The following is a 13,064-nucleotide window of genomic DNA, read 5'->3' on the forward strand; positions in this document are numbered from 1 at the left end:
GTTATGATTTTGCTTCCTGGTTTTGATGACCCGTCTTTGATTGGCCAGTATGTACTGTTTGGCCCTAACCTTAGCCAATTGTGACTCATCATACGAACACCAACCAATCATCATGCATTTTTTCTGAATGTATGGATGTTCTCATTAATTCAGGTCATAGGCTTTTTTCCATATTTTGGGGGGGCCTGGATTCGTAGTCCATTTTCTCTCCATGTAGCTAGTTGCCTTGCTACATGGTTCTAAAAATAGCTAAGCTGCAGGAATTGCTACTCGTTCAAAAAGTAGTGAAGCTACTACCAGCAAACTACTGGGAAATGTAGTTTTGTTACATGTGGCATCACTGGGGATTGCTATAATCTGCTGTGATGTATTAACCAGCATTATCTTTCAAACACAGCAGTGCTTTTTGAAGGAACTTAGCTCAGTAACTTAAAAACAACAATTGAACAATAGTGCTAGCTTCTGAATTATTGAAACAAACAAAAAGTATGTGCGAACACCTTGTTCTTCAAGTTTAATATTAAACTCATTACTCTATACACTGAAGACATCCAACATATAAAAGCTTATGTTGCTATTTACAATTATTTACTACATATTTCTTTATATAGTAGCTACTTAAGTATTTGGACAGTGACTGAGTATTGCCTCTATAGAGCACCACAAATGTAACTGAATTGAAGTTGTTTTATTTTGGATGCACAAAAAAAAAATGCATTATCTTTTAGGAATTTCAGCTGCCTTTAGGGGTTCAATACTATTTGTATGAAGTGACATAACTGACAATTGGAGGCCATGTCCAAATACTTAAATGCATGTATTGTATACATTGATTGTCACAGCAAGGACTATGTTTATCTTAGCAGCGTGTGTTCCCAGAAGATACATTACCTGTCAACGGAATTATGACATCATCATTTACTGCAATGATTAATGGACTAAATAAAACTTTGGTACAAGTATTTTTTTTTGTGCAGGGAAAAAACAGTTTACATGTAACTACCTCTCACTGACCCTGACAATTGGGGTCGGGTACAAAACAAGAAGACCAAAGGCTGCCTGAACTAAAACAAAATGTGAGAGATTCCTCTAAATTACACATTTGCTCAAAACTGTTGGTACAAGGAAAGAAAAACCCTACAGGGATCATGGAAAAGATTGGAAACTGACAAAAGTAACCGAATAGAAAATCCACTAAAAATGAACAAACTAGACATTGCTTTTGAAATATGGTCAGGAGAAGTTGCTTAAGATCTTAAAGGTCTACTGAAATGAGATTTTCTTATTTAAACGGGGATAGCAGGTCCATTCTATGTGTCATACTTGATCATTTCGCAATATTGCCATATTTTGCTGAAAGGATTTAGTAGAGAACATCGACGATAAAGTTCGCAACTTTTGGTGCTGATAAAAAAGCCTTGCCTGTACCGGAAGTAGCAGATGATATGCGCGTGACGTCACGGGTTGTGCACATCTGAACATTGTTTACAATCACGGCCACCAGCAGCAAGAGCGATTCGGACCGAGAAAGCGACAATTTCCCAATTAATTTGAGCGAGGATGAAAGATTCGTGGATGAGGAAAGTGAGAGTGAAGGACTAGAGAGAAGAAAAAAAAAGGACTATACAGTGCGAGCGATTCAGACGTTATTAGACACATTTACTAGGATAATTCTGGAAAATCCCTTATCTGCTTATTGTGTTACTAGTGTTTTAGTGAGATTATATTGTCGTACCTGTACAACCTGAAGGTCGGCCCCGCACCTTTCTTCAGCACCAGTCGACGGGTGGTGGCGATGCCCATCTCTGCCATTCGCAAAGGACCCTCTTCGAAAAACTATCTTTCGAAATGATCGCTGCATAATACACCGTACTTTGTGTGTGTGGTCCAATCCAACCGTGTTCGCTTGACAGCTCTGTTCCATAGTAAAGCTTCACCGTCATCTTTCGGGAATGTAAACAATGAAACACCGGCTGTGTTTGTGTTGCTAAAGCCGGCCGTAATACACAGCTTCCCGCCTACAGCTTTCTTCTTTGATGTCTCCATTGTTCATTGAACAAATTGCAAAAGATTCAGCAACACAGATGTCCAGAATACTGTGGAATTTTGCAATGAAAACAGATGACTTAGAGCTGGGAACGATGCTGGAACAAAAAGTCCTCTACAACGCCTGACGTCACGCGCACGCGTCGTCATACCGCGACGTTTCAGCAGGATATTTTGGCGCGAAATTTAAAATTGCAATTTAGTAAACTAAAAAGGCCGTATTGGCATGTGTTGCAATGTTAATATTCCATCATTGATATATAAACTATCAGACTGCGTGTTCGGTAGTAGTGGGGTTCAGTAGGCCTTTAAGTAAATCTCCGTGTTTCACAGTTGGCGTGGTGTTCTTTTTTTCTATACGCTTAATATGTAAACAATAGAGCTGATGTGACTTGCCCAAAAAGTACAGATTTTTCTCCCAGAATCTTTGTAACTTGTCATACATTTTGGAAAATGTCTCAAAACAAATGAATAATGACTTCTGTCAGTTTCGAGGCCTTTCAATAACCATTGGGTACTAACACTTTTATTCACGTCTGTAAGTCATATTTCCACCTTTGATTTCCTCTTGGAGGTTTTGGGTCTGGCATCCTCTGGTTGGGCAGGTCTTGGGGAACCTGGATGATCTGAAGGCGGGCTGGGAACACTGTCCATGTCTGCATCAGGGTCAAATGCCGTGGAGGTGCCTTCGGAAACAGACCAATAGACATATTTATGTAAGATTCAATACAGTTATCAATAAAATCGTATCGGGTCCTACAAACAATTAAGCCAACATTTTCACTTTACTATCTGCTAATAGTCCTGTTACTGTTTACTCAAACAGAACCAAGAGTGCAATCTTTATACCTTTGTAACATATTCATCGCAATCTCCCTAAAAACATAAGCTGAGTCTTGACTATTAGCTTTGTAGTAAAACTCAGTACGCAGATACATATACAGCCTGTTGCCATGTACTCACCTGGGCCCTCACGTACTAAGCTTCTTTGCACATAAGAACCTGGCGTACGCTCATTCTTACGGAAAAAATGACATGTAACGATACCATTAGCTTACAGCTTGAGATTAAAACGATTTTATTTTCCAACCATGGGAAGGAAACAAGTGAGTGTGAGGGAGTGAAGTGAATTATATTTATATAGCACTTTTCTCTAGTGACTCAAAGTGCTTTACATAGTGAAACCCAATGTCTAAGTTACCCAAGTTGCCCAATGACACAAGGGCAGTGACTCGGATGGTCGTACCAGAATGCTGGTGCGACCGCTCTACCAACCGAGCCAAGCCGTCCCAGTGTGAGAAGAAGTGGATGATATTCATTGAAAAAAATAAGCAGTTTGAGCGAATCACTGCTAGTCTGCACCATACTGAAGCAGAATGAGTCAATAACGCCAGCCAAGGATATTAAAGTAATGTCTAAACAGTGGACATTTATTCATGAACATATGGAGAAGCTGCTAAGGTGTTTTTGATGGAGAAACAGCTGGAAGGTGACATTGTAGAAGTCCACGTTCCAAAGTAAATGCTGTGCATTATTATTACATTACTTCAAAACAACTAGTTAGTACTAAATTACCTTATATTGTTTTTATACAAATATTTATCTAAAAATGTGTTTTTATTTTTAAAAGGCATGTTACATGTTTAAAAACGTGTGCAGTTTCAGGGGGGCAAGCACAAATTAAAGTGATTTCAATTCATTTGGATGAGCAACAATTTGAGATTCAAGTGTTTTGAGTTAAGAGTTTTGTCACAGAACCAAATGAAGATCATAAGTTAAGGTAATCATAACTTGTCTATGAATATTTTCATTCATGCCCCTAAAGCTGACCAACACGCCGGATTGTAGTCAGCTGGAGGCGTGTCTTAATGAAATTAAACAATGGATGTCCGCTAACTTTTTGCAACTCAATGCCAAGAAAACAGAAATGCTGATTATCGGTCCTGCTAGACACCGACCTTATTTAATAATACAACTTTAACATTTGACAACCAAACAATTAAACAAGGCGACTCGGTAAAGAATCTGGGTATTATCTTCGACCCAACTCTCTCCTTTGAGTCACACATTAAGAGCGTTACTAAAACGTCTTTCTTTCATCTCCGTAATATCGCTATAATCGCTCCATTTTGTCCACTAACGACGCTGAGATCATTATCCATGCGTTTGTTACATTTCGTCTTGATTACTGTAACATATTATTTTTGGGTCTCCCCATGTCTAGCATTAAAAGATTACAGTTGGAACAAAATGCGACTGCTGGACTTTTGACAAGAACAAAAAAGGTTGATCATATTACGCCTGTACTGGCTCACCTGCACTGGCTTCCTGTGCACTTGAGATGTGACTTTAAGGTTTTACTACTTACGTATAAAATATTACACGGTCTAGCTCCATCCTATCTTGCCGATTGTATTGTACCATATGTCCCGGCAAGAAATCTGCGTTCAAAGGACTCCGGCCTATTAGTGATTCGCAGAGCCCAAAAAAAGTCTGCGGGCTATAGAGCGTTTTCCATTCGGGCTCCAGTACTCTGGAATGCCCTCCCGGTAACAGTTCTAGATGCTACCTCAGTAGAAGCATATAAGTCTCATTTTAAAACTCATTTGTATACTCTAGCCTTTAAATAGACCATCTTTTTAGACCAGTTGATCTGCCGTTTCTTTTCTTTTTCTCCTCTGTCCCCCTCTCCCTTGTGGAGGGGGGGCAGGGGGGCACAGGTCTGGTGGCCATGGATGAAGTACTGGCTGTCGAGAGTCGGGACCCAGAATGGATCGCTCGCTTGTGTATCGGTTGGGGACATCTCTGCGCTGCTGATCCGCCTCCGCTTGGGATGGTTTCCTGCTGGCTCCACTATGGACGGGACTCTCGCTACTATATTGGATCCACTTTGGACTGGACTCTTGTCGCTATGTTGGATCCACTATGGATTAGAATTTCACAATATCATGTTAGACCCGCTCGACATACATTGCTTTCGATACCCGAGGGGGTGGGGGAGTGGGGCGGGGGACGGGTTGCCCACATATGCGGTCCTCTCCAAGGTTTCTCATAGTCACCACTGTCACTGTCACCGACGTCCCACTGGGTGTGAGTTTTTCCTTGCCCTTATGTGGGGTATGTACCGAGGTGTCGTTGTGGTTTGTGCAGCCCTTTGAGACACTTGTGATTTAGGACTATATAAATAAACATTGATTGATTGATTCATCAAGGTCATTGTCCTCTCAGGGCATTCACTCGATCGCAACTGGACGAGTCTAGATTGGTCTAGACTAGATATCACCAATCTAAGTCCATGAGCACAAACTGATGAAGCCTACCCAGAAGACGTTTCGCCTCTCATCCAAGACAAACCAAACAGTCCAGTTGCACTCGATTGAATGTCCTGAGAAGTACTCATAACTTATTTTACCAGCAAAACAAGATATCAAGAAAAGGGAATATATCGTACTGTAACAACAGGTTATTTGACATTTAAATAACAGCTGGTTCTAATGAAGAGGTGAGGGCAGAAGCGCACATACTTTCATGCACTCACTTCCCCTTAAGTTGAACAATGGAAGCACGCTGCTTCCTTAGTAACCGAATCACGGTATTAAGTTGGTAAACTGAGACCACATCAAATATTCAACCAGAAGTAGACATATTTCAGGGGACGTATGTACTTGTTGGTAACTGGATGCTCTTGTTGTAGCTCGCTGCAGAGGACATGGCCTGACCCAAAGTTTGGTTCGAACCCAAAGGAGCACCAGTGTTAAAAGTGCTTGCTCCCGAGCTTTGTTTGGACCTGGAGTCTTTGGCTGGTTTAGTCCACACCACACTTTCCATCACCTGCAAGGCAGCTCCTATCTTCTGAGCCATCTCTATGAGCTGTGACAAGGAAGAAACAACTTGAAGACAAAGCACTGCTTTGGTTTTAATGAAAAACGAAAAAAAAAAAAAGCTCCTCACCTCTGGGTCAAACTCAAAGTTGTTACTGCTGTCTCTAAGCGTGTTGACTTTTCTCTCCATCTCCTGATACTGAACCAGTGCACCCTTTTTGTCAGCGTGATTATAGAGAAAGATTGCAAAGTTCAGGTTGACCAGAGGGTTTGATCTGTGGGAGGAAAGAAATGAAAGGCTTGATTCTTCCAAGTCGTGGGGTGTGTGAGAGAGAACATCAGACAACTTACTGGTCTAGAATCACAGCTTGCTCGTACGCTCTGGTGGCATTTTCCACATCCTCCAAGTTGGTTAAAGCCACTGAAAGTCAGAATTTCTTTAAATCAAAGGCTATGGAAACTTGTAGAAAAAACATACAGGGCCTGATCTACTAACACCATAATAACAAGTGCTAAACAGCATGTGCAAATTATAACATTGTGTGTACCATTCATAAGTTGGCGTGTTGCGGGTGCTCTACTAAGACAGTGACAAGTACAATTAATAACTAGTAAAAATGTGGTGCATACCACGGCTGTTTTTGCACACTGTCACCATGGAGAAAATAATTTCCCTCAACATTTATGGCATTATATGCTCCAAACTGTGGTGTTTTGTCATGTTTTTGACATGCAGCCCACAAACATAATATGCACCACCTTTTCTGGGTTATATTGAAGCGTGATGTATGCAAAGGATCTGAACAGAAACTACTGACACAAAACATTAGTAAACGCAGACCGGTATGGCTTGGACGTGTATTGACAATGTCGCATGAACGAATACCCAAAATAGTATGAATTTATGAATGAATTTACCATGAATTGATTAACGTGGACCCCGACTTAAACAAGTTGAAAAACGTATTCGGGTGTTACCATTTATTGGTCAATTGTACAGAATATGTACTGTACTGTGCAATCTACTAATAAAAGTTTCAATCAATCAATCAATCCAAAGTACTAGAATGGAAATGCCCAGGAGGCAAAGAAAAAGGACGGAACGACTTAAGGTCTAAGGCAAGGTTTCTGGGCTATACGGAAGTATGATCTAGACAACAAGAACCTACTTAAATAAGCTTTGCTTTTTCTTACTCCTTTTTGGGCATGTCGTAATGATTAATATAAATATGGTAAATATGTGATGTATCATACTGAAACTGTACACATGTTCGAAATAAACTTTTATCAGCCAACCAACTTTTGGTACAATGATAGTGCACTTTGGGACACACTGCACGGTGATCTGACGGTGGAAGGAATGATCCAGCCGCAAGAAAATGCATGTTGCAAGAAGTTTTGAAAAATGAAAACGTTTGTGACTAATTAAAATTATTCAAATAAATCACCAGCATATACCAAAACGAATCAATTCACTTAATTTTAATCAGCGCCTCAAAGAGGACCTGTTATGCAAAACCAACATTTCTCACCTATTGGTACTTGTTTTTGTGTATTTTGGATCTGCATAAGTCCCAAAAATGTTAAATCAAACCGTGGAGGCATGGCGAAGATATTTACAAAAAACTCTTGCCTTCCTTCATACTTCCTCCAAAGGAGCCGTTTGGAATTCGCACCAATAGCGGCGTTTTACCCAATTCATACATCTCTATATTTATATATAAAGCGTTTGCGTGGTCCATCATTGTAGTCCGCGCTGTAGTCAATAAATTCCGTCTTTTTCTCTATCCTCTTGTTGTGGGGCAGACTGGCTCGTACATGCACATGCATCCTCTGCTGTTGCCATTTCTAACACAAAGTAGCATATAATTCTAGCTGATATCTGTCAGTAGACCCGAAATGGAAGCTCTAAAAACTGGGGTAGAAGACGCAGTCGAGACACATAAATAGGACCACCCACAAAATGGCGTCTCCTGAAGAGACAGTCAGAAAGCAGCTTGAGAACGGTCCATAATTTATGCAAAATTTGGAGTAAAGAACCACCATTACATGTATGTAGACCACAATGAAGTGCTACATGTAGAAAAAAAATCATAATATGACCCCCTTTAGGTCTTGCAGCCACTATAATATCATAAAATTATATTACTGAGTAGACGATATATCTAGAATTGTTTTAAATCTCTGACAGTCCAAATATGTTTGCACGCATACACAGTGGATTCTCTGTCCATGATCTGTCTTTGCAGCGCAATCCCCTCCTGTCTCACAGCCAGAATGCGTAACTATGCCATTTTGAACGCACATATCAAACATGCTTACATACATCTAAAACAGCAGCCACAGAACAGTTTCAGTCTTGATAAATCACATTGCGTGTCCTAAATGGCTATATTTACATCTCCTCCTCTCAGTATTGTAGGGGTTCTGATAATCAGCATATTTTCTGCATAGACATGAAGTCAGACCTGCTATTTGGATTATGATCTCTATTTTGCCCATTTTAGAGATGCAATCTTCTGCACACAAGCTAAGTAGATCAGCTAGGCGTGCGCTATCCAGTTTGCACGTGTTTTAGTACACGCAAACCTGAATTAGATCAAGCCCCTACAGCAGTGGTTCTCAGATGGTGGTACGCGTACCCCTGGGGGTACTTGAAGGTATGCCAAATGGTACGTGAGATTTTTAAAAAATATTCTAAAAATAGCAACAATTCAAAAATCCTTTATAATTATTGAATAATACTTCAACAAAATATGAATGTAAGTTCATAAACTGTGAAAAGAAATGCAACAATGCAATATTCAGTGTTGACAGCTAGATTTTTGTGGACATGTTCCATAAATATTGATGTTAAAGATTTATTTTTTGTGAATAAATGTTTAGAATTAAGTTCATGAATCCAGATGGATCTCTATTACAATCCCCAGAGAGGGCACTTTAAGTTGATGATTACTTCTATGTGTAGAAATCTTTATTTATAATTGAATCACTTGTTAATTTTTCAAAAAGTTTTTAATTATTTTTTATATATTTTTTTCCAAATAGTTCAAGAAAGACCACGACAAATGAGCAATATTTTTGCACTGTTATACAATTTCCTAAATCAAAAACTGATGACATAGTGCTGTACTTCTTTATCTATTTTTTTCAACCAGAAATGCTTTGCTCTGATTAGAAGGTACTTGAATTAAAAAAATGTTCACAGGGGGTACATCACTGAAAAAAGGTTGAGAACCACTGCCATACAGTATTAATGCAGACTAACTACAGTTTCTCCAAGAAAAAAACAACTAAAAGTCAACATAGTGTGTGCTGGTACCTGCCAGCAGCATGTAAAGCTCGCCCAATCGGGGGCTCAGGTTGATGGCGGCACTAAGGAAGTGGAAAGCAGAGGCATACTGTTGCATGGTCAGGTGTACCAGTCCCAGGTTGTACAATACTTTCCAGTCAAAAGGAGACAAGTAGTGGGCACGCTTCAGGCAGCTGATGGACTGTGACAGAAAAGAAGATGCGCAAAAGATGTCAGTAGCTGAGAGAGGTGTGACATTCGCGAACAAATCAAATATTTTCAAGTGAACGATGAGAACCGATTTGCATGTTGCAAGCCGTTCTTTTGGAACTTTTTTTTTCTATGCACTTTCAGATACAGTGTCACCTAACTGGTAAAGGACTAGAAAATGAGTGCGAGTCAGAGGAAATGTAGCAGCACATGGATTATTCAATTGATTTGTATGAATTCTTTTTTTTAATTTTTAAATTTTTATTATAATAATTATTTCAATTTAGTTCAAGCTTACACACACTAGGTAGAGTAGTACAATTTTGTAGTCACATTTTTATCGTGAGAGAGTGAGAAGCTCTGCCATCCGGGGCGAAACTCAAAGTAAAGCCGCTGCTCCTCCACATCGAGAGGAGCCAGATGAGGTGGTTCGGGCATCTGGTCAGGATGCCCGAACCAGGCGTCCTAAACACCTCCCTAGGGAGGTCCCTAGGGAGATGTTTAGGGCACGTCCGACCGGTAGGAGGCCACGGGGAAGACCCAGGACACGTTGGGAAGAGTATGTCTCCCGGCTGGCCTGGGAACGCCTCGGGATCCCCCGGGAAGAGCTGGACGAAGTGGCTAGGGAGAGGAAAGTCTGGGCTTCCCTGCTTAGGCTGCTGCCCCCGCGACCCGACCTCGGATAAGCGGAAGAAGATGGATGGATGGATTTTTATCGTGTCCTAATTTTTATTCTAGTTTATTTATACTTTTTGGATTTATAAATACATGTTATTCTTAAGTAGTACTTGTGTATTTTTTCTGCATTGTTAAAATGCTCTTTTGTTAAGTTTTTTTTAGATGAGGGAAAATTCATAACAGTGATTTCACTGTGAAAACATAGAGAAAAGGCACCACCTTATGGAATGGTTACAATGAAAACCATCCATCCATCCATTTTCTACCGCTTATTCCCTTTTGGGGTTGCGGGGGGCGCTGGCGCCTATCTCAGCTACAATCGGGCGGAAGGTGGAGTACACCCTGGACAAGTCGCCACCTCATCGCAGGGCCAACCCAGATAGACGGACAACATTCACACTCACATTCACACACTAGGGCCAATTTAGTGTTGCCAATCAACCTATCCCCAGGTGCATGTCTTTGGAAGTGGGAGGAAGCCGGAGTACCCGGAGGGAACCCGCGCATTCACGGGGAGAACATGCAATCTCCACACAGAAAGATCCCAAGCCTGGGATTGAACCCAGGGCTGCAGGACCTTTGTATTGTGAAGCAGACGCACTAACCCCTCTCCCACCGTGAAGCCCACAATGGAAAACCAAACATTTTTTAAATTATAGCCAACATTTCAGAATGCTTCACACCAATAGATTAATTTTTGTGTACATTTAAATTATTCTGATCCAGATATCTTATAACTGTTTCCAGCGATTGTTTCATTTAATAAAAATAAAAAATAAAAACAGTTACAAAAAGATATAATTACAACAAGCAAATTTTTTGAACGGCTCTTTGAAAGGAACAGCTCTTCAATACCCAGCTCCCTTCAAAGAGCCATAAATCTCATCTCTAGTAGCTGACTGTTCGACAAGTATCGTAATTAAATATTACGCCAAAAAACAGCGAGCCTGCAAGAAGCACCCTAGTTATGTCTTGAACCTTATCTGGGATTTTTAACCTTTTTTGTCCTCGGGGCGAACTTTATCACAACAAAGGGGTCCGGGCCCCAGTCAAATAATCATATTCAATAACTGTATCTAACTTACTTTCAGTTTAATGGGAAAAACATAAAAAAAAAAAATAAAACATAAAAATAAATATACATCAAATATAGTGCAAAAGAAAAGACTGATAAAACTGATTAAAAATACATGTACATACAATTACACGGTGCTAAAATGAATACATTCCAACCGAATGACAATAATCAATAATAGTAGTATAAATGCTTCTTAAATGAACTATCAAAAAAATTAAATTGCAAATGAAAATACATCTTCCCCACTTTAGTCGTAAATTTTGCGCATAAAAAACCTCTGTGACTTTAACTCCAGATTTCTATTGTTTGATTGAGGTTGTCATTACTGCCACAAGTGGTAGAAAAGTGTATTACAACTGAGTACTGCTGCGAGCCAATCAAACAACCACAGCTGAGAAAGTGAAGTGATTTATATTTATATAGCGCTTTTCTCAAAGTGACTCAAAGCACTTTTACATAGTGAAACCCAATATCTAATTTTTTTTTTTACATTTAAACCAATGTGGGTGCCACTGGGAGCAGGTGGGTAAAGTGTCTTGCCCAAGGGCACAACGGCAGTGACTAAGATGGCAGAAGCGGGGATCGAACCTGCAACCCTCAAGTTTCTGGCACGGCCGCTCTACCAACCGAGCTATACCGCCCCAGAGAAGAGAAAAATAATTTTTTGGTGTTTTTTAGGGGGCTCAATGGCAGAGTCGTGTATAGAGAGAGTATGCTCAACTCAGTTTCAGGCGATGTCCTCTATGATTGGTCAAAAGGCAATCACGTGACTACAGGACGCCATTACTGCTACTAACTTTGAGCTGATCCTATGTGTTTGTTGTGCTACCTCGTTAGTTTTTCAATGTGTAAACATGCCGTGTTGTGCACCATGAAGCTAATCCACCTGCGAGAATGGTGGAAATCTTTTACATTGCTTTCTCTACAACAAAGGAAACGAAGATGGGAAGTGAAGGTTTGCAAACCCAATTATGGGAAGTGCATGTTCGCCAACAACATTGGAGAGCCACAGATTACAGCGTCTTGTGCGACGTAACAACTCTCAGGAGAGAACACACACAAGCTAAAACAAATGACAACAGAATAAATGTAGAGATGGTTTGAGAAAAAAGATCATCTTTGAATCCCAGTAAAACTAAAATAATGCAATTTGGTAGCAGCAGAGGAGAAAGTCAAACACAAATACAAATAGAGAGCCATTGAAAGAGTAAAAGAAACCAAATTTTGGGTGTAATAATAGATGAGAAAGTTAACTCAAAATCTCATAAAAAAATATACAACATAAAATGGCAAGAAATACGTCAATAATGGATAAATTGAAAATCCCTCCATATTCTCTACTGCTCGCCAGTGTTACCATATCTGAGGTATTGTGCAGAAACATGGGGAAATAGGTACAAACATACACTTAGTCAATTAGCATGTTACAAAAAAAAGATCAGTTAGAATAATACACAATGAGTGATAAATACAGTGAGTATAACAACATTGGAGGCAGACATCACAGGTGACATACTTCATCTCCGTGATTGTTGGTTCAAAGCTAATGAACATTTTGGCAAAATGAGAATAATAAGTTGTTGTTTTTTTTTTGATCATTCTCTGTATTCGTTTTACGTTTATTGCCTGCTGGTCACTAAACACTGCAAGAAAGCAGCAGCAGTGCGTCAAATACAGCCGCAAAATTCTACTCTCACAAAATAAAAGCAGGTTTTATTTTAATTTATGAGCTGGAATCCAGCGACCCCCCCGTGCCACTGAAAGGGACAAGCCGTAGAAAATGGATGGATTGATGATTATGTTTAGAAGTATGTATATATGTATTATTTTGGTTGATTTTGTCATCAAAACTAACATCCGTTGTGCCTTTGGGCACAACAGATGTTGCACCCTTGCTCCTGATGGGTCCTGGTGAGCGCCTTGTATGGCAGCTCCCACC

At 40.0% G+C, this 13,064-nt stretch overlaps 1 protein-coding gene across 1 annotated transcript in view; it reads right to left on the reverse strand.

The window, feature by feature from the left end:
- Positions 1-487: 487 nt before the first annotated feature.
- The window catches only part of bbs4 (Bardet-Biedl syndrome 4), a 48,406-nt gene continuing 35,829 nt past the window's right edge, over positions 488-13,064 (reverse strand). Inside the window, exons 12-16 of the mRNA XM_061887071.1 lie at positions 9,190-9,361; positions 6,219-6,288; positions 5,998-6,142; positions 5,712-5,916; positions 488-2,732 (exon numbers count right to left, since the gene is read on the reverse strand). Coding sequence (XP_061743055.1) covers positions 2,590-2,732; positions 5,712-5,916; positions 5,998-6,142; positions 6,219-6,288; positions 9,190-9,361 — 735 coding nt within the window. The 3' untranslated portion in view covers positions 488-2,589. The remainder of the gene's footprint in view (positions 2,733-5,711; positions 5,917-5,997; positions 6,143-6,218; positions 6,289-9,189; positions 9,362-13,064) is intronic.

The sequence above is a fragment of the Nerophis ophidion genome, linkage group LG25, assembly GCF_033978795.1.
Source record: "Nerophis ophidion isolate RoL-2023_Sa linkage group LG25, RoL_Noph_v1.0, whole genome shotgun sequence".
Taxonomy (NCBI): Eukaryota; Metazoa; Chordata; class Actinopteri; order Syngnathiformes; family Syngnathidae; genus Nerophis; species Nerophis ophidion.